The sequence below is a fragment of the Rhodnius prolixus genome, unplaced genomic scaffold (genome assembly GCF_049639745.1).
Source record: "Rhodnius prolixus isolate KJV_2025 unplaced genomic scaffold, Rpr scaffold_12, whole genome shotgun sequence".
NCBI lineage: Eukaryota > Metazoa > Arthropoda > Insecta > Hemiptera > Reduviidae > Rhodnius > Rhodnius prolixus.
In genome coordinates, this window is record NW_027411635.1 from 2,110,526 (window position 1) to 2,133,138 (window position 22,613).

The following is a 22,613-nucleotide window of genomic DNA, read 5'->3' on the forward strand; positions in this document are numbered from 1 at the left end:
TACTTCTAGCCTGCCTAGATCTTGACTTCGCCACGATAACTGCTGCTACTAGCAAAGCGTGGGAGTCCAGAGTTTTGGCTTGCCTATCCGTTGATTGTGCCCAGTTTGAATAGATTCTTTAAAAAAAATAACGTAATTTTGACAGTAAACTGAAATTTGTTTTTCATATTTTAAATTACCATAACTTTTGAAAAACCAATCGATTTCAAAAAAATTTTTGTTGTTGTTTTTAGGAGATCAAATACTACAAAAATATGCAACAAAAAATATAACGTTCCATTTGAAAAACAAAAGTTGGATGCTGTATCTCGAGATACAAGGGTTTAAAAAAATGGGTCAATCACTGAAAATAAACTAGACTAAAAATGATTAAATACGTGTTATTTATTTTTTCGAAATTTCCCGCCGTTAAAAAAAAAAGTGGGAGGAGCATATAACTTTGGTCACCCTGTATATAAATTACGGTTTTGAGCGGGTTTCCTGGTATTCTCACCACTTCGATGTCAGGATTTGTAGGGAATTACAGATTTTGAAGAGGGCATGGAATTGTAACCTACACTTCTATCCTAACTCCTAGTGTCAGTGTCACAAAGAGCTCAGTGCGGTTATGTGAAATAATGGATAATTATCAGGGCAATTTCAGTGAATATATTTTTTTTATTGAAAAGAGCTCAGTGCGGTTATGTAAAATAATGAATCATTATCAGGGCAATTTCAGTAAATATTAATTTTTTTTTATAAAGTCAGAGGAAATTGTGGGCGGGTTTTAATTTTAGTCACCAGAACCAGTATCTTTCTTATCTCCAAGACATTTATCTCTGTAAAGACAGTTACTTGAAAGAGTCCACCTTTCTATTAGGTTCGTATTGATTTCAATTTTATCCACAATATTCTTTGATTACGCATAAATATACACTGTTCATACATTTAAAAAAAAAAATTCGAGTAATTTTTAAGATAAAACTTCTATTCATTTTGATCATGTTATAAGTTAGCTTATGAGCTATTAATTTAGATCATATGTCAGTTGACAGTTGTATATCATCTTCCTGACAGTTACTTGGGTCCCTTGTTCAATCCACAAAATGTGGTTCAATTCATAGTGAATAAATTTTAAAGTTTGAATAAAGTGTTTCTTCGTAATATGGTCACCCATAACGGGTCTTTAGACACTCCCTTGTACAGTAGTAAATGCAACTGCTTTTGCGGTCGTGTGATTTAAGTGGATTGATGAAGGGATTGGAGGAACCAACAAAGGTGCCTCTAGGCTTTAAGATTTATGAAAAAGGACAGGAAGGGAAATGCGAAGTTTCTTCTCTCTCAGAGTAGAAATCAACTGAGAGTTTTTGCCAACTATGCACGCTTCGGTCATTGACCTATTAAAACCAAAATGGCATCTTTTTTGTAAACCAATTCTCGTCAGAATGTCCAGGAAAGTAATTTGCAGTTCCATATTCAACATTACTTAGACCCGAAGAACTAGGCAGCCAGCAAAGCTGCCTGGCTGTCGGAGAAGATGACAGCTCATGATCACAGCAGCTCAGATAAATATTGTAACTGCCTATAGACCTCCTAGCTTTTCTAGTCTTACCGAAATAGTTAACAATATAATTGTTGTGCAGATCAGAGGTATGTGGATGGGATTTACTAGTCCACGGAAGTAGTTCCAACCCATGTAGCGGAAAAATTAAGAGGATTTATGTCAAAGCTGATTGGAAAAATGTGGGAAGGGGATGCAGTACCATCAACATCGGGTGGCAAGAAAACACCTAACAAGAAAAAAGACAGAGAGAAATGGAATTACAACAATAGTACCACTGATGACAAACCGCCCTCATACCATGCCACTCAAAACAGTAAGTTTTTATTATATTTTAGTTCCTCATAAATTAATGTGACAGGAAGAAATTCTGTATACGTTTATGTTTGGGTAAGATAAGCTGTTTTACAGCTGGAAATGTTGGGAAAACTGCTCAGGATGATGCTGAGAGATTAAAAGTCCAAAACGTAGTATATGGTAGTTGGCGGATTTTCTCGGACCTTGATGCATCCTTGTTTAAGCACTTAGCACCTGAATATATTCAGAGGGCATTTAAAAAAATGTAAGATGCTGAGAAGTTATTCAATTATTATATCCGTTCTTTGGAATAAATCTAACTACATGGTACGCCCTTTTTCGTTTTCGTAGAAATCATACGCGGCAAATAATACTTAAAGCCTAACCCAAAATGGACTAAATAGATATGGACTTCTAGAGAAAAAGCATAAAGTTATGATATGTACGTAAGTCAGAAATTCGAAGAGTTGGAATCAAGAAAATCCAAAAGTGCTGGATTATAAAAAGAATTCCTTCGAAAGTCTGAAATTAAAATAGTGGACGGCCATGCGATCGGTGTTAAAAGTGGAAAAAGATGAGCTAAGAAGATGATTAATTTCATCCCTTGGGAAAGAAAAAAGAAAGGAAAGCCTTGGGAAATTTGGATGGAGGGCAACACAGAAAAAATGACAGTAGATGCCTACGAGGAGGGAATTGGCATTACCAGAGTATGCTGGGGCATTGGAGATATCTTTTTTAAACAATTGTCTTAGCCCCCTCAGAAATAAATAAATTAAAATTAGAAGCAATACAAAATTTGTTCAGATATCTCTTAGTATCCGTCAGTGTTTAATACTTCAGCTTGTTAATTTTCTCCGGTGAAAGGCGAAAAGTAACCAAACTTTTATGTGTTAGAAAAATCCACTTTTAAGTAGTAATTTTTTTCTCACCCCTCGTAAAAGTGAATTTTCAATTTTGAATTTTCACAAATACCAGTATTAAGATTAAAACGGAAAATAGAGGTAAGTTTAAAAATGTATTTTGGATTGTGCAAAAGGACACATCTGTAAGGTTTTGGTCGAATAAAAATCGGTCAGCCGAAAGCAACACTTTACTGAGCTCTTTTTTCATATTTTCGTGGAAAATGCTTTAAAAGTGTATTTATTCACTGCACAATAATAGAGCAATCACTTATATTTGAAACAATTTCCCATAAAAATTAATTATTTGGGATTTTTTGAGCCAATCGAACTTTAAGCTTCCTTTAAAGAATTAGTTCATTATCATTTTACGGTTTCTCAACCTACAATATATAATATAAAGTGGCATTAAAGTTAAGATAAAATTGCTAAATTTGAGGGAATAGGATAAATAAATGTGCAGTTTTACTGAATAAGTTTGATTTTTTTTTTTCGAAAATGTCTCGAGTAATTTTTTGTAACATTTTTCCGAAGACAATGATTTAGAGGGTTTAAACATCTGACTGTTTTTATACTTCAAAGTAAGTGGGTAATATATGTATACTTATCTGCGACTACAATATTTAAGGTATTGCTGGCGCTACCAGTAAGCTTAATTAGATATGGAAAGCTAAGTCCTCTCAGTAAAATTCAGTATAAGTAGAAAATTTGTCACTTTCAATTGTAATAGTAGCAATAAAGTCGTGTTAACGCCAGATTCCTTTTTTTTTTTGGTTTCAAGTTCATGGAAATGTAATTAATATTACTGGCTGTAGTGGTGGTGTCCACGTTGGGCCCCGAATCGATGTTGGATGTTTTTCGAAGAAGAAGTCGAAAAGAAATAATTCAAAGAATGAGAAGACAAACGGTGAGCATATACAACCTCCCACATGTGTGACAGGTTAGTTAGAAATCAACAATAAAATTCTGTGTATTTTGAACTTTAAAATTCAAAAATTGATTTTTTTTCACCTATCAAACTGTTAGACCACATTTTTATGTTTTAAACTCACCTGTGAGGTAACAATTCCGTGAATTTCATATAATCATCAATATCTTTGCGAGCCAAATACTCGAAACATCTTTTTTTTCCTTCCTTCGCCTTTGTAATTCAAAATGTAAATTTTTGCCATGCAATAGTGGGCCTTGGAACAGAAACGGTGTTAATCAAAAGATGCCAAGTCTGATCAATGGGACAGTAGCTACTGCTGAGATCCTGCTTTTGCAGCCGGCATCAGCTGGTGCTGAATTTAAAGATAGAGGACGTTATGGACTATGCTTACTTTCCTTGGTCCAGAACAGCAGCCTTATAGAAACGAAGACTTTTCCCTCTTGTAATTATTTTCAGAAGTGGTTGCGGCGTTTAAGCCTTCCACTTAAGTTATGGCCCAAAATCGCTCGTATTTATTTCTTTGATGCAATTTAAGGGAAGACGAGTCAAACAGTTTACAGTCTTTGTAACGTATTTATAGATTCAGTATGACTATTTCTTACAAAGGCCTAGAATTTTTTATATGTTATACAAGCAATTACTAAAAGCAAAGGGATGGTTAGCAAGGAACTGTTGGGAAACTGTAAAAAGTGCGCTTTAGCATTAATAGAAAGAAAGGAAAACCATTTTTTGTTTTTTTGCACACACGTATAAGTGACATTCTGTGTTACAGCGGTCATGACCGAGTGTCTGGATGTACTCACAGTGAACGACATCTGGATCATTCGTGATCTCATTAATATCTCCTGGGACAACTTGGCCAAACATATCAAAGCACATGCTAATCATGTCCAGGATGGCTTGCCACAAGCGAAAGTAAGTATTACTTTGCATCTACTTTGAAGGGAATCGAACTAACCAATCCTTCAGGTGTACAGCGACCACTGATCACCATTACATGACACCTTTCACTCAGTACCGATTGGGCCTGAAGAGGTTGCTGTTGCAACTAGTTGTTTTGCCTATCCATAAGCACAAGTGTAACTAAGCACATCTTTTCCCAGGAAACTCAAAAAGGGGAAGTCGCAGAAAATTCTTTCACATTTCGTTGAGGTCTTCCAGTTGAGACCTTACAATAAAAGTTTTCTTAAAATCATGCCTCTGGGCTGAATCGATTTCCAGTTTTAAACGTATCAAATTCATAAGTGATAAATTATGAGGTAAAAGCGTTTTAGCTTTACCTTTTAGGTAAAGGTCAGAGAAAATCTTCTGAATTTAGAAAATTATACTTATTGTTGCAGGCAGTAGAGAAGGTGCTTTGTGCTTGGATCGAAGAGCAAAGTGACTGCGCGATGGTTGCCATACTTGTGCACTTCCTGTGGAGGCTACGTGAAACCAAAGCAGCTACAACGCTAGCAATAGAACACTGTAAATCTAGAAAGTAATCAAAGTATATAAGACCAGTTAGTGTAAAGAGTAAATTCAGCAAGTGCCAAAATGAAAGTGCAATATATTCTCTCGCTCATGTGAGCGACCACAATTCTTATGGGAAATAAAATATTTTTGTTGACAAAAATTAAAGTTATCTTTATGATAGTGTTTGTGGTTGAATTTAACTGGCAGCTTCCCTCCGATTTAACCTCATTCATTTGTACAGAAATTCCGCAAAAATTTGATACTTATACAACTAATAGAATTTGAGTAAAAACAATAGAATAATAAGCAAGCTAAAGTAATTTGGTTCAAGATTTCGAAATAACTAAGAACACTGAGGTCACAAATGTTTATTTTCTAATACATAATTCTCACATTAGAGTTACAATTATTTTTTTTTAATAATTATTTTTGTTTTAACAAGTGCCACTATTAAAATATCACATACTTGGTTCTCAAATAATAATATTATTGAAAGTAATTATGTTTCTTAGGTTGAGTCATAAACAGTAATAGTACATAATTGTGACTGTTCTACTCCTTCTAAATAGATTTTTGCACTTTCTCGATAAACTCAGAAAACTAATTATTTTCTAACTTTAAACTACTAAGTAGATAATACTTGGGTCTATTACTTCTAGTTTTCTCATTTATTAAGCTTCAGTATGAATGAACAGTTAAAAATGGGAAATTACAATATTAGAAGAGTAGACATATTTTGCTACTTAGAGCATTACTTAAGCTGACTATTCATGTAGGGCAAAGGAATTGCATCCGGCACCAGAACGAAGTTTATAAAGTGAGACAAAAGATATTCCCTTAAGTATAGAACCATCTCTCCAGGTGAAAATCTTTGTCCCTTAATAACCACCTCATCCCTTATTTGGAAGTTAGTCCGTGATAACTGGTACAATAAAATCACACTTTGGGTGCTGGGTAATGCTAATTAAGAAGATAACAAAGTGCTGATCAACAGATACTTATTTCATTCATTAGTCCAGCACACACCCCAGGTATAACTAAAGGAACTACTCATATTTACGCTCCGAGAGACTGGCTCCGGAGGGATCCAGGTGCCTTGTTCAATCGTGTCGCCATCTCTATTTTGGGATTCCAGATCCCTCACACTTTGAGTCCCTTGTAGATGTTAGAGTAAAGATGAATTGTGGAAAAACTCGTAGAAATTTGAAAGAGGGAAGTTTAACGTATACCTTAAAGGTGTCGGTTATTTTAGCCGTTAAGAGGCCTGGGGATAGGACTCAACTAGAACAATTCTATGGTTTACATTCTAGAAAGACGGTGCCATAACATTCACTTTAAGACGAACAAACTCTTATTACACCACAAAATTGCAGTATAGTTGCTAAAACTTGGACCAAGAAAGAAAACTGGAAAAAAAACTTCCTTCTAGATTTGGATTCCTGGCGAAGGTCGATAAAAGAATTGAAAATCAGAGAAGGTAATAAACACAGGAATAAGACAAATATTACATTTTTACAGCTGATTAGATGACTGGGAGGAAGCTCTGAGGAGAAGATACAGTAAGGTCGTCCTAGAGTAGGTTGGGGATCTAAGATCCAAGAGAGTCGGAGAGAAAAGGCTGTTCCTGATCTGAGGAGGTAATAGCTAGCGATGATTTTGGTTGCGTTAAACTATTAAAAAAAATTGTAAAATATAAACATGAGTTTTTTTCCAACTAGTCTCGTTTTACTAAAGCTGTAGTTATACATTTTAGTGTTCTGAGAAATTTTTGTTTACACTTTATGACTCAATCTAAGAAGAATTAAATGAGGTCTTTAAATTTACCTGAGACTAAAGAAACCCCAGCTAAACACAAACAAATAACAACTGAACAGAAATGATCAGGCGGCGCATATGATTACTGTTAGTTGATAGGCCTCACTCCTACTATAATTATTTCAAACGATCAAGAAAGAAGAAATAAATACTGGGCATTAAAATGTAGAAGAAGTAGAGGAGCTTCATCTATAATAAAAATTAAGTAGCGAGCGCTGTTCAACATAGTAGTTCAACGTGCCACCTTTTCCTATTGATACAATTTTCTGGTAACCCACTTTATAAACCCAAATATACAACCCAGACATTCAGTTCAAGATTTACGCAATGTGAATTTTACATTGAAGAAAGATGCTTACGGTACTATTTTTTCAAATGTGAGTGAGTATCTTCAGTCGCACTTCAGGTTTTTCAGTAGGAATTTGGTTGGAAACAGCCTGAGCAAAATGGATGTCTTTTGCTTCAATCCACAATTTTCAGTGGCAGGCTCCTACCGACTCGTACTGAGTCTTCCGTAAAGAACTTCAACCTTCAACTCACAAGGGAAGGGATTAGCTAAGTGGTTAGCAAATTTGATTCCCACGCACAAATCATGGGTTCGAATTCAGCTGCTGACACTTAGATTTTATTCTTCCTAGGAGCTTCTTACAGCTAGCTCACTGACCAGTGATGATTTGTCGTTACAAATGTGTACTCTCGTTAAGACACTGCCCGGAGGCCGGCAGTCCACTGAAAAAAGATCTAGGCTCCAATTACCTAAGATGTCGTCGCGCTTTAAATTTAATATATATATATTCAATATATAACAATTTATAACAATAAATATATTCAAATAAATTTACTGTTTTCATTCAGCGCTGCTATTAAATTAGAGTTCAATTATTGCAAAGTGATATATAGACCTTTGCAATAATTTAACTCTAATATAGTAGCAGGCGCTGAATGAAAACGGAAAAACAATGTACATTATTTTATCGCATTCCTTCACTTTTTGTTTTATGGAGTTAATCAAGTTGTGCAGAGAACAGCTCATATATGACATACAATAATCAGAAAAAATCAGTAATGAACTTAAAATTGCTCTCTCACTTCCTCCATAAAGTTCTGCACATAACTCACTCGCTAAAACTTTAGCTAACCGACTTAGTACTTGGATGAAACTGCTTATGGATGAGAGGGTCTAACAAGATAAAGATGCAGAGTGTAGGAAAAATTATAGGGGCGTGGACCCAAGTTAATGGAATGAAGGCGAAGAGTGTGAAATAAGTGATAGTTATTTGTTGGTGAACCTCAGCTGATTGGATGAAAATAAGAGAGTGTGGGAATCGTGACTGGCACCACTCAAAACCGTCACTTAAAGAAGAATTACAATGGATTTCTGCCAAGAAATTGAAAAATGTCATTTAAGTGAGCTTAATGAAGCTCATTATAACTGAATAATGATTCAGTAGTGTCCGTTAGAGGATTTTAGAGACAATAAATGGAGAGTCTCAGTCTCCATTAATACCCACTGTAGTTATAAAATAACTAAGCTACACTACTGATAATATTTTCCAAAAAATAATCATTTGCCTACGGACATAGCCCAGAAAAAGATAGGGAATACATTGCGTAAATCAAGAGAGAATAGTTTTAAAGCACTAAACCTAAGCAATAATGACTTCAAAAAATTCTAATTTTTAAAACTACCTTACCCCTTCATATGACTTACTCCCACACATTAAATTACAAAATATTTTTAACTAAATTAATTTTTGTACATAAGTTTTTTTCTTTTATATTACATTTCTTTTAAACACAATTTACAAAAAATGATTTTATTAAGGTACTTACTAGCATGGCTTTACAGGCATATTACAAAGTTAGCTACTTTGAGAAAAATTACAAAGAAATCCTCTCCAATAAGCCGTAATTTTTTTGTTTAAATAAAAAACTAAATATAAACGGAAGGATCACGACAGTTGAAAAAAATTGCGAATTTTCACTTGGTATTCCGTTTTATTTTTTGCATAGCCCAAAATAAATGGCTTATTTATTTATTCCGTTTTTATGTACTATGTTCGCTTCCATCACTAAAGAATAAGTTTAATTTTTAATACATTTTTGTTTCTTGAACTTTTTATTACTACTGGCCAAATGAAAGTGTTTCGATCGGTTCGAATTTTCAATTCTGAGTACTCATTTCACTGTGAATACATTGATTAAGGTCACCGATTTGTATTATTTTTGTTTAAAACTGTTTTCATGAAAACATTTTAAGAAAACTTCTAGGATTCCAGGATACTACTGTACCCTCAAAAGTACTTTTTCATTGCTGTTAACCTAATATAATAGGAAGTATTATGGGAAGCTAACATTCTATACAAATCTGAAGTTTGGACAAAATTATAAGTGATTAGAGAAAGTCGTTCCGTTTCAACACCAGATTTTTTTTTCTTTTTTAAATTTTAAATTAAACATTAAAGAAATTGCAATTTTGACAACGAGAAACCATACTGGTAAAAAACCTTACTTGAAAAAAAAAACCTTTTCTTAAAATTAATAATTATAAAAAAACAAACAAAATTTTTGCTTGCTACAAAATGTTGCCTATTATGGGCTCACTGAGTCTTCAACTTTCTCATCCCGGAAGGCACTAGAGCTCCATACAGTAAATGCATTTTCTGTAATAATTATCAGTCAAAATAATAGTACTGCAATAATTAAATTAGGAAATGTAAGAATCAAAATTAAAAGTTGCATGCATTAAATTTGATCAAAAAACAATGGACCAGTTTATAATTTTATATTTTTAGGATATATTTAACATGTACTTAAGTATATGTAAAGAAAGAGGATGATATATCTGAAGTATATATCTTAAGAGGATGTAACAAAAGTCTAAGACCGACAAGTTCACGACATTTTATTTAGCAACTACTTTACTTACGATCTTAATCTTACTGCTAGTAATAAAGGCCAACATTTTTTTCTATCTTGTACTCATTAGAAGTCTGAAATTCCACGCCCTTTTTTTAGAGCTATCTTATCGTGCAAAAACTCAAATTTCCCGTTTTCGCCTACTCTGTATTTTTTAAATATTTTACCCAGTAAAAAGTTGTTCATGAAGCGGAACAGGTGATAGATAATTAACGGGAGCTAGATCTGAGTTGCAAGCGTAGCGAGAATACAGTCAGCACCCAACTCAGTTTGATTAACCTAATGCATCATTGTTTTTGTTCTTTCGGATATTCCAAAATAAATCCACTTTTAATCGCAAATAATAATTTTTTTGAAAAATTAAAACTATAACTGTTTTATTTGCAGAATTCAACGGGCAGTTTGGAGGAAGCGATTTGTGCTTGAGTGGGTTACGCCTAATTTATCTAGAATGTTTTGTAGAACTTAAACAGGGTTAGTTTCTCCAGTCGCGTCAGAAGTGCTGAATAAACAGGGTTAGTTTCTCCAGTCGCGTCAGAAGTGCTGAATCTAAGGATAGAGGACGCCCTATGCCAAGCTTACTTTCCAGCGTCAATTAACCTCTCTAAATTTGTTGAACCAGTCCTGAACTACCCGGGTAGAAACCGTGCCTTACCGCTCTACTCCCTTAATTTTGGAGGTTAGTGATTATAGTCTTGTTTTAGAGTGCTATCGCAATATCACCAAAATTTGAGCACATAACACAGTATTGTTTAGATCGCGTAGAACTTTTACAAGATACAGGCATAATAAGAAAAAGTAAAAGTCTTCCGTTTAAAAGTAGGCTTGAAATTAAGAGAGAATGAAAACCACATACTTCTGTTACTCCCTAGAACCATTTCCTCTAAATTTCGTTCACCAGGTGCAAGATTACACGATTTAAAGTTGCTATCACATGATACATACTTATTAAAACTGTCCGATAGGACAGTTCTATAAGAGTTGAACGTCAAAAACTGCTTATGAACATGGATTGCATAAAAACGTATGTAAAAGGGTTCTATTCTGAACTCCAGTCTAGATTTCAGAGGCGTCACCACTACCTACTAATCAAGGTTGCACTAGAACAGTTCACTTACCTGCACTGCGATGAAAAAGGCAGCCAAATATAGTGAAATCAGAATTGTAAGGAACAGATCAAATATTGCTGGCTTCACACTGAAACAAAAAGCATGTGTTAAAATTTGTTGAGGTACATCAGGTCACTATTTGAAAACTCACATGAGTTACTCTGAAAGCAATGTGCGAAGTTCTAACAACTTTTTGAAAATAAGAATTCTTCCTCAAGTAGCTGAATTCAATATTACTCTTTGTTGTTAATGTTGGTAAAAAAATAAATAAATTAAGTAAATTTTACCAAAACCTTTTCGTATCGTTCTCTGAATGACACGAAATAAAACATATGTATTGTTCTAGTGTGAAGAGATTTTATGGCTAAGAATTGACCTCTTATCACACTTTTGCTTTGATGTATCCACAAATAAAATAATCGCCTGGGGACAAATCAAAGAACCAAGGGGGCCAGGCAACATCTCGCAAAGAAATTACATGTGAGGGCAGTCGCCCCATTTTTTTTTTAGAACCACATTCTTTACCTAAATAGAAATGTGTCTTCTCCGTGGCTCAGGTATAAGAAATGTTCTAAGCATTTCCACGTAAAGGACAGAGTTAATGGTGGCCTCTACACCATGCTCGTCCCCAAAAAATTACAGCTGCTGGTTTACAATAAAAGAGTCGTTCGTGGATATGGCGTGGGTTTCCAGTACCTACAGTTTTATTTATTAATAAATCCGGATAGGTGGAAGTGAGCTTCGTCACTGGTTAAGACAACGATGTCTGCTGTCATCGCAAGCATTGTTTGAGCAAATTGCATTTTGATAATGTAATCACGGGGAAACAACTGCTGTGTGACTGCAAATTTGTAAGGGTGGAAATTCAACTGCTACAGAATCCTGCGAACAGATGAATAGGACATCTTCTGAACAGCTGCTTCCCTCCGTAGTGAACACCTTGGGCTGTCCTCAATTGCTTGGCGTATACCTTCCACATTTTCTGGTGTATGTACAGAACGTTGAGCCGCTTTTCACGGATCGTCTTTGAGCTGCCTCGCGAAATCGCCATTTTCTAAAAACATTTCCACTGCAAACGCACGCTGCTTATCACTCCACCGATCCATGGCAACTGAATGGCAGGGGCAGAAAAACAACACGAGACCACCCCCACTTTTCTACCACTCTCCCTCCCAAAACAGCACCCTCTTCAAACTGCAAATAAAACCCTGAAATAACCCTGCATAATCATCATAAATAAAAATATTTCCTCTTTCCACAGAAAACATAGGTCGAAATATAAGAAGAAAGGTATCCCTAATAACGCCTTAAAAGATAAGTTTACGGATTTTTACGTAGTCCAAAACTGCTAGCTCACCTTCCTCATGGCTATATCGATTCTAGGTGTATAAGTACAAGAACCAATTTTTCGCTAATAACTTTGTTATTATTGGGTGCAATATTATAATGCTAACTTTATTACATTCAATGCTGAATAGAGAAATATATTTTTATGCTCAATGCTTAAATTAAAGGGACACTTGTTATCCATTTACGCCATCTGATAGGTAAGGTATTTATTTGAGGGGTGGTAGACAGACTTTTCTCCATAACTTTCTTAATATTGCAGCACAATCGCCGAAATTTTGCAATCCAGTCACAATAACATCTGACAACGGGAAAATTTAAATGAGTCAAAGAACAAAAAGTGGACACTCTAACTCGACAAGTAGGGGTGCCCGCATCATTTCCTTGATAACTTTCTCGATAGTGAAGCAAAACGCGGTACTAATGATATATGCCAAAGATCTCTTTGTGTTCATCCCGTCCACCTCCTGGATTTATTTTTAACCATTTTCATTAGAAAATCGGCAAATGCACGTTTCACCTTATGGTGACAGTAAATGATCAAAAGCAACACAGAAGTGAACCAAGTACATGGACTTGTGTTTCTGAGGCACCATGTAGCGACGGAAGGGACCAACATCTATCGAAGACTTTCTGGATCTCCTCAAAAGTAATTTTTTTAACAGTGAATCTAATATTTTTAGCAGTTAGTAAAAATTCAAAGGTTGAAGTAGCACAAGGAAGAAACCGAAAGATGTGGAATTGTTCAATTCCAATTTTTCATTTAGGAGATATCTATTGATCAAATTTGGATTGCGGCATACTTACTTGTAAATATTTATATTCGCTTTAGTGGTATCGTAGAATACGAACTCAGGGTCTCGTTTATCTGCTGTGTGATGCACTATTTTGGCATCTTCCGAATACCTGCAATAAACAAAAATAATACTAATGAAATTAACTAATTATCAAATGGGACAAATATATACACAGTACAGTGGGTACCTTAAATTTTGACTCAATCAAGACATGCGACTTTCTTTATTTCACAAACTTTTGCTTATATACGAGGGTCGTTTGAAAAGTCCGTGCAAAAATAAAAACTACTTAATATTTTGGGGTAAACCTTTTTTATTTTTCAACATAGTCTCATTTTAGGCTTATACACTTCGTCCAACGCTGCTCTAGTTTGTTGATCCCTTCCGAATAATAGGATTTGTCCAAGTCTGAAAAATAGCCATTCGTTTCTGCAATCACCTCCTCGTTTGAATAAAATATTTTTCCCGCCAGCCATTTCTTCATATTGGGGAACAAATAGTAGTCCGAGGGAGCCAAGTCTGGAGAATGGGGGGATGTGAAACGAGTTGGAACCCTATTTCCATTAATTTTGCGACCATAACTGCTGAGGTGTGAGCTGGTGCGTTGTCGTGATGGAAAAGGACTTTTTTTGTGGGCCAATCGTGGGCGTTTTAATTGCAGCTCGGTTTTCAAACGGTCCAATAACGATGAATAATATGCACCTGTAATAGTTTTACCCTTTTCCAGATAGTCGATGAGGATTATTCCTTGCGAATCCCAAAAGACAGTCGCCATAATCTTTCCGGCCGAAGAAACGGTCTTCGCCTTTTTTGGCGCAGATTCCCCCTTGGTAACCCATTGTTTAGATTGTTCTTTGGTCTCAGGAGAACCCACCTTCCACAACTCTATTCGTAGGGAAGTGATCGACCTAACTTTGGGAACTAATTTTGTATCGACCCTTGTTAGGAACTGGCATGTGTCGGGGGTCCCCTCACTTTCGGATCACATGTACATTAGGTTCGACATTGGGTTTGACTGTAAGGAGGTGGTTACTTACAGAAACCCTAGGAGAACAAACTGGGACTCGTTTAGACGGGATCTCAGCGCAAACATTGGTACAGTCAACAATAACTTTAGGACTTTAGGAGAGACTTCAGGGCGTCATCAAGGAGGCCTACTGGGAGAATTGTGCGGAGACAGTGATGACATCTAACAGGAAAGTAGGCTGGTGGAATAACCAGCTGAAGGAGCTCCGCAGTAAAGTTAGGAAACTGTTCAATGTAGCTAAAAGAAGGGGTACATGGAAGGAGTACCGTGAGGCCCTAACTTCTTACAACATAGCCATTAGAAAGGCTAAAAGAGATGCTTGGAGGAAGCTCTGTGAAGAGGTAGAGATGACCTCGGAAGGGGCTAGGCTCCATCGCATAATATCAAAAAGTCCAGGGGGTGCCCTGGGTACGATCAGGAACGAGGAAGGGATTTTTACCAAACACATTGGAGTGTTTCATGAGAACTCATTTTCCCGATTCGAAGGTAATTGAGTCAGGACAGCATGGTGAGGATACTCTGGGACCCGATAGGTGTCGGGGGACCAGGGAAACCTGGGCCGTGGCTAAATACTGCATTACCTACAATAAGGTGGTCTGGGCTGTCAACTATTTTAAGCCCTATAAATCCCCGGGTCCTGATGGCATTTTCCCTGCCCTTTTGCAGCAGGGGAAAGATTTAATTACTCCTATCTTATGCAGGATAATGAGGGCATGCTTGGCACTCAACCATGTCCCTAGGGCATGGAGGCCTGTAAAAATTATCTTTATTCCAAAGCCCGGGAAGAGAACTCATACCCAGGCGAAGGAATTTAGACCAATTAGTCTAACATCGTTCATGTTGAAGGTGCTAGAAAAACTGATTGACATGTATATTAAGGAGGTGGCTTTAAAGCAACGGCCTCTGCATGCCAATCAGCATGCCTACCAAACAGGCAAATCTTGCGAGACAGCCCTCCATTGCCTGGTTAAGGAGTTGGAGGCTTCGGTATTTTGCAAGGAGACAGCTGTGGGCGTGTTTCTGGATATTGAGGGTGCCTTCAGCAACACTACCTACAGTTCAATTGCCTTGGCGATGGATAGACATGGCGTAGAGTCCACTGTTTCAAGATGGATCTGTAACATGCTATCGTCAAGGAGAATTACAGCGACCCTTTTTGGGGAATCGCTGGAGTTAACGACAGTTAGGGGGTGCCCTCAGGGGGGGTTCTATCCCCGCTCCTTTGGTGTATGGTCGTAGATGAGTTACTTGAGGTGCTAGACCTTCGTGGGTTCTCGGTCCTTGGCTATGCAGATGATATTTCTGTAGTGGTCAGGGGTAGACATGAGACAATCGTGGATGAACTCATGCAGGAAGCTCTCAAGGTTATAGAAAATTGGTGTAGAAGGGTAGAGCTTTCAGTGAACCCTTCTAAAACTACTCTGGTTCCCTTTACAAGGAGAAGGGACAAGGAGAGCTACAAAAACCTTCGATTTTTTGGTAAAACTCTGGATGTGTCGGGTGAGGTCAAGTATTTGGGCATTGTCCTGGATACCAGACTCACTTGGAAGGCGCAGATAGAGAGAGTTACATTAAGGGCTAAACAGGCCCTTTGTGGAATAACTAGAACCTGTGGGAAGACATGGGGTCTTAGCCCAAAGATGACCCACTGGCTCTACACACGTACAGTCATACCTATCATCACCTACGGTTCAGTGGTGTGGTGGAGGAAGACTGAACAACAGACGGCAATTAAGGCTCTAGCAAGGGTGCAGAGACTGGCCTGTCTGATGATCACGGGGGCCTTTAGTAGCACCCCTACTGCGGCGCTGGAGGTACTTCTGGGGTTGGCTCCGCTTCAATATGTTATTCAGGCGGAGGCAAGGGCCAGTGCGTACAGAATGGCGAGAAATGGGCAATGGAGGCGTATAAGTTCCTGCATTGGCCATATGATTATTTCAGATAAGGTCGACCCTGGGCCGGTTATTGACATGGCAGGGGACAGTATCTGTCCTAAATACAGTTTCGAGACTCCTTTTCAGGTGTGTATTAAACCGAGGACTGAATGGAGGGTAAACTGGACGGATCAGTACCGGAAGGGAGGCATTTGGTTTACCGATGGCTCCAAGATGGACTGTGGGACTGGGTCTGGAGTGTATGGGGTTAAACCCGAGGTACTCATTGAGAGATCTCTTGGGAGATACGCCACAGTCTTCCAGGCCGAGGTTTTTGCTATTAAAATATGCGCTGAGGAAAACCTGCGGATGGAACCTAGAAATAGGGAGATTCGCATCTTTTCGGACAGCCAGGCTGCACTGAAGGCTCTCGTATCCTTCAGAATCACCTCTTCCCTGGTCTGGGAATGCAGGAAGGCCCTAGAACTACTGGCGCGGCACAACAAAGTTCGGTTGGAATGGGTGCCGGGTCATGTGGGTATTGAAGGGAATGAAAAAGCTGATTATCTGGCCAGGAATGGGGCTAGCACTCCTTTCATCGGTCCAGAGCCTGTCCTGGGGATCACCAGGGGTTCGGTTCGCGCGGCTCTCAGAGATTGGATCTGGAGGGAGCACGAAAAGAACTGGGTGATGTGTCCTGGGGTTAAACACAGCAAGACCTTGATGCCTTGGCTGTGTAAGCAAAGATCCAAAGAGACCCTGTGTTTGGGCAGAAATCAGATTACTCTGATTACAGGCCTATTCACGGGGCACGGTCGGTTCAAGAAGCATCTGCGCAAGGTGGGGCTTATCAGCTCGGAGCCGTTGTGCAGATTATGTCAGGAAGAGGAGGAAACGGCCTCTCACCTGTTGTTCGATTGCGTTGCAATCGAACGTTTGCGCTATGAAACCTTTGGAACGTTGAGGCCGAAGGAGATAGTAGCGCAAAAAGAACTAGTAGGGAAAGTCCTTGACCTCTTTAGGAGGGGAGGGTTCGCCTACTAGAACTAAGAAGGGACTGGCACAATAAGTCTTCTGTGGCTGCGGTGCCTTGGGGCATAGGTCCCGTCCCATCTACTATCTTATCTTAGGCTTATACACTTCGTCCAACGCTGCTCTAGTTTGTTGATCCCTTCCGAATAATAGGATTTGTCCAAGTCTGAAAAATAGCCATTCGTTTCTGCAATCACCTCCTCGTTTGAATAAAATATTTTTCCCGCCAGCCATTTCTTCATATTGGGGAACAAATAGTAGTCCGAGGGAGCCAAGTCTGGAGAATGGGGGGGATGTGAAACGAGTTGGAACCCTATTTCCATTAATTTTGCGACCATAACTGCTGAGGTGTGAGCTGGTGCGTTGTCGTGATGGAAAAGGACTTTTTTTGTGGGCCAATCGTGGGCGTTTTAATTGCAGCTCGGTTTTCAAACGGTCCAATAACGATGAATAATATGCACCTGTAATAGTTTTACCCTTTTCCAGATAGTCGATGAGGATTATTCCTTGCGAATCCCAAAAGACAGTCGCCATAATCTTTCCGGCCGAAGGAACGGTCTTCGCCTTTTTTGGCGCAGATTCCCCCTTGGTAACCCATTGTTTAGATTGTTCTTTGGTCTCAGGAGTGTAGTGATGTATCCATGTTTCATCCACAGTGACAAAACGACGCTTAAAGTCCTGCGGATTCTTCTGGAACAGCTGCAAACCGTCCTTGCAACACTTCACACGATTTCGTTTTTGGTCAAGCGTGAGCAATCGCGGCACCCATCTTGCGGATAGCTTTGTCATGTCCAAATGTTGATGCAAAATATTATGTACCCGTTCATTTGAGATGCCCACAGCACTAGCAATCTCACGCACCTTCACTCTTCTGTCATCCATCACCATATCATGGATTGTATCAATGATTTCTGGAGTAGTAACCTCAACAGGGCGTCCAGAACGTTCAGCGTCACTTGTGCCCGTATGGCCACTCCGCAAATTTTGAAACCACTTATAAACTGTTCTAATCGAAGGTGCAGAGTCACCATAATGTTTATCAAGCTTCTCTTTAGTCTCCTGAGGCGTTTTGCCTTTCATAAAGTAGTGTTCAATCAACACACGAAATTCTTTTTCGTCCATTTTTTGAAAATCACTCAACTTCCTCGATTCAAACGAATGCCAAACACAAAGAAATAGACCGATTTGGCTGAAACTTGGTGTGTGTTCTTCCAAGAGATGCTACTAACTAAACATAACCTCGATACGCGCCAGTAGTGCTATCTCTCTGACTTTGCACGGACTTTTCAAACGACCCTCGTACTTTTAGCTCTTTTAGGTTTTGGAATACATCTGATTTATATACTCCTTTACAAAGTCTAACAGTTTAAAAATTAAGTATAAGAGTTGATTGAACGTCAAAAGGTAACAAATCAGCAAGTACCCATTATTTCATCAATAATTCATTGATATCTTTAAGGTTATTTTATTGCATTTTACCTTTTCATTAACATTTTTTAGAATTTATTAGATATCACAGCCCTTTATACTGGTTAGTTGATTCAGAATAATTTTTTTGTTACAATAATGATATGATAAAATGCACATTACATCTTCATAATTAAATAAGCACTTTATTTTAATCTATTCAAAATTATTCTTCTAATTTATCTTTTTTATGCCCTTTATTCTGAGTAATCACATTCACATGCACGTTAAAGTAGAAACAGACTTAGTTAGATTTCATTACTGTTGAAATTTGAATCTTCATTCATTCGGGTGTGGGAGCGGGAGTGTACGGGGTAAAGCCGAAATGTAGGTTTTCGGTTAGCCTAAGGAAACTAGCTAAGTTTTTCAGGCTGAGCTAGCTGCAATTAGATTGTGTGCTACTGAGATTAATGGGCGAGGAATTATTAATTCTAAGGTCGTAATTTTCTCGGATAGTCAGGCTGCTATTAATTCCTACCAGGTCAACTCAAGGCTGGTTTGGGACTGCCTGGGCGCCCTGAAGGAAATTAGTGACCATAATAAGGTCTTTCTGATTTGAGTACCTGGTCATTCAGGACATAAGGAAAACGAAGCGGCAGATTTATTGGCCCGGGAAGGCTCTGCGGGACACTTCGTTGGCCCGGAGCCCTGTTTTGGCAAGCCACCACTGGGCAGAGACAGGCGATGGAGTTTATTAAAGGCTATTCGCCGAGGCTGACTGCAGAATTAATCCGTCAAGGCCGTGGGGCTATAAGGATGATTGTAGGCCTATTAACTGGCCACTGCAGGCTCAGAAAACACATGCATCGCATGGGCCTGGCAGATGATAGCCTCTGCAGGTTCTGTCAGGAAGAGGAGGAAACGGCTCTGCATGTGTTGTGTCAGTGTGAGGGGCTTGTATGGCTAAGGATGTTACTTCTCGGGTAGGAAAAACCAAGGCCTGTGAGCTTTACCCAAAGGTCGCTCTCCAGCATTAAAAGTCTGATTAAAAAGACAGGTCTGGAGGGTGAGCTTTAGAGTGAACGGAGCCACAATAGATCCAAAGGGGTCGCAGTGGCGTAGGCCTTGAGGTTGCCCTAGTCTAATCTAATCTAAGCTCGCCTTTTCAATATTGAGATCATTTGTAGTATTTCTTGCGGTTTGTTGCCTTCAAAGATTGATTACGTGCTCTACTTCGGAATAAGGAACTGTAATTCAGTGGTCTATTTACATTTCAACTCTATTTTAACAGAAAAATCTACGCTTACCTTTTTAAACTTTCATGTAGTACTCTGATGACAGGATTCGTCTTTTCGTACATGACGGATGGTGATCTTGCATGAGAGGATAGAAAGTCCAGCCACATCTTCACTTGATCTTCATAAATTCCCTGCAAACAGAGATTTAATGGAAATTAAAGAGCATCATAGACAATATTGCAAAATCAGTTGTCGAAGGTAATTCCTTGTTTAAACTGAGCAACCTTTGTTCTAATAATGAGAAATCTATTATAAAAGACGAGTTTTTTTTATATTTTACCCAAATTCTTTAGATTTGGTCATTCTTATTGTTTTAATGTCCTTAATTTATGTATGCGGTATTTTTGAACTGCTCTAGTTGACAATTCCTTTTAATGCAGTTTAGAGCAGGTTACATACAATCTTGCTTAACATAACCGTAGCTCTCGTATCTAAGCCGCACTCTCTTTTCCTCCCTTTAAAAAAGGGTCTTAGAGGATTTATTCGAAATAAAGGTTTCCTAGAATTTTTTAAATTCTGTAACTGTATTTGCTCAAATTAAGAGTCGTATATTGTATGAAAAGAATTTATATTATTTTTTCTGGAGATTCGACGACTCCTAGACATAACCCGATACCCTTTGCCTCCTCTTCTCTATTTCATTCCTCTCTAAGCTTTTATCTCCAAGTTAATGAAACTTGTAATAATAACATTAAATAGCATCAATATAATTATTGTAGTAATAAAGTCCTCTTTGGAAATAGTATGAGCAATAAATTCTCAGCAACTACTAGTTTGAAGCAAGTGGACCGTCTTGTCGGTAACCCTGTTTAACACAGCTCTATGTTATAAAAAGCTGATTGTAAATTGCAAAATTAACAACAGGATGAAGCAAATTTACGCTTACGCAGATAACATCTGCATAAACTAGAAGTATAGATACTTAGTAAAAATCCTGCTGGAGTTAAACAAAGAGTTAAGATTGTATTCTTCTAGCGGCGGTACTTCTGCACATTATTAGCCTCCAAAGACATTCTTAACGTTGCAAATACTCGAGAACCCTTCCGAACATCAGTTTTCAGGGAAAGTTCGTCAAAAAACGGGATAGATCTACCTGTGTGAAAAACTTGTTTTAAACTTCCTGAAAGTTTTTGTCTTTTCAAGAGTAATCCAAATCATATATTTCCTATAAAAATAAATTACATAAATTCGGCACGATCGCGATCCTTGCAATCAAAGAATAAGAGAAAATAATAAACACATCAAGAAGTTTTTAAAAACTTACGAGATACTGTTGTGAGAATGTGGATGGATCTCTGGTAATATTGTAAATGTGCCTGATGAGAGCAGACGCGATATTCTCTATGTTCTTGGTGAGACTCTTAATGTCCACACGTTCTGCTACGTCGAACAGACCATCCTTTCTTAGTTCCCTATGACTCTGTAAAAAATTTATCCAGTAACATTTTTATTACAAAAATATAAAAGAGCAGATTGTTTGTGGCTCCAAAATAACTGCAGATCTGCACTACACTTACCTTTAATGAAGATATGGTCGTGGCGGGAAGCCTGCGAATGCTATACCTCTCATGTTCCCAAGCTAATATGTCGTCCGCTAGATTGATTTTCTTGTGAATAATTTCAATATTGTTCCCCGTAGCGTTTAATAGCTCCTGTGTTGGAAAACACAAGTTACTTAATAATACAGTGGTTTACAGTAAACAAACGACTCCGTTGAGAGAAGCGTTTAGATAGAAAATACGATACACATAATGCCAGCAGTCAGTAATGAACCAATAAGAATTTGTTTTATCAAATAATTAATTATTATTAAGCGATTAAATTTTGTGAATCAATAGAGGTGAGGATAAGTCAATAAATCACACCTGTCGTTTTCGGCAACGTTTCGACAGACAAATTTATTTCATTCTTCATGACCTAGATTTGTACAAATATATTACATTATCAACCCTTATACAACTGCCCTACCGGACAGTTTTAATTATAGAATTACAATATTAATAAAATAAAATAATTTTAAAAACAAAAATTCATTTCACTGCAGCAGTATGGTAACTAACAACCACCTCACCCAACAACATGAGATAATATAATATGCGTCTTTATCTTTCTTTAATCCAATTGTATTATTTTAATTTTATTAGGTAACCATTCTAATGCGTATTGTTATGTTATAATAGTTTCAGGCCTTGAAGGAGACAAAAATAGTTTTGGAGCATTAGTGAAAAATCAGAAGTATGAGAATGGAAATGATCGAATTCACGCTACTATTAACCCCCCCCCCTCTCTAAAAAAATCTTAGTATTATTACATTTTTTTTTTTTTTTTTAATTAAATAACTTCATTAACTAGTTTCTTAGTGGGGCAGAAAATTTTTTTGGTCTGTTAAGGTTAATAAGAAGACTTATTTAAAATCTGTAGAAAGAAATCTGCATTTGTAACTAATACCTTCGTCTAAAAAATGATTACAATATCTTAAATATTCCACAAAATGATGTGCAGAACTAAATAGCAGTATTAGTTGAAAAACGAGAAAAACAAAAACTGATACCCATGCGACATCTTTGAAATAGGGAAATCATGAAATATCCAATCAGTAAAAATGTAATTTGGGAGTTATGAATTCAGAAAAGCTAATTGATTAATTTATAGATTGTATTTTTTTGTTTTGTTTGCACATCAACCATGTATTGTTATCGAGGGCTGGGAAAAACCAACATATTGATATTCATAGCCAATGTAGCCTTTTAATGCCTCAAATTACCAATATATTGGTGAAAAAAAAACCAGCTCTATCTTTCCCATTCATTTATTTCAAAAGAACAGTTGCTCTGCAGCCTCTTCAACTTCTTTCTTCTCCATGACT

General features: G+C 37.5%; 2 protein-coding genes across 4 annotated transcripts in view; one reads left to right on the plus strand and one right to left on the minus strand.

The window, feature by feature from the left end:
- Nucleotides 1-505: 505 nt before the first annotated feature.
- Nucleotides 506-5,302, plus strand: LOC141461905 (uncharacterized). Of its 2 annotated transcripts, none has more exons than XM_074143351.1 (5): nucleotides 506-859; nucleotides 1,623-1,856; nucleotides 3,518-3,676; nucleotides 4,440-4,582; nucleotides 5,008-5,302. In XM_074143351.1, exons 2-5 carry the CDS (start codon nucleotides 1,700-1,702, stop codon nucleotides 5,149-5,151), a joined length of 603 nt encoding a protein of 200 aa, XP_073999452.1. In that variant the 5' UTR covers nucleotides 506-859; nucleotides 1,623-1,699; the 3' UTR covers nucleotides 5,152-5,302. The 2 variants fall into 2 exon arrangements, with proteins under 2 accessions (XP_073999452.1, XP_073999453.1); XM_074143352.1 differs by having other exon boundaries at nucleotides 3,518-3,643.
- A 3,985-nt stretch (nucleotides 5,303-9,287) lies between these two features.
- LOC141461904 (BOS complex subunit NCLN) overlaps nucleotides 9,288-22,613 on the minus strand; it is a 31,113-nt gene continuing 17,787 nt past the window's right edge. For both annotated transcript variants that reach the window (XM_074143350.1, XM_074143349.1), the window contains exons 6-11: nucleotides 21,265-21,399; nucleotides 21,012-21,167; nucleotides 19,757-19,878; nucleotides 13,120-13,218; nucleotides 10,975-11,053; nucleotides 9,288-9,600 (exon numbers count right to left, since the gene is read on the minus strand). In XM_074143350.1, coding sequence (XP_073999451.1) covers nucleotides 9,538-9,600; nucleotides 10,975-11,053; nucleotides 13,120-13,218; nucleotides 19,757-19,878; nucleotides 21,012-21,167; nucleotides 21,265-21,399 — 654 coding nt within the window. In that variant the 3' untranslated portion in view covers nucleotides 9,288-9,537. The remainder of the gene's footprint in view (nucleotides 9,601-10,974; nucleotides 11,054-13,119; nucleotides 13,219-19,756; nucleotides 19,879-21,011; nucleotides 21,168-21,264; nucleotides 21,400-22,613) is intronic.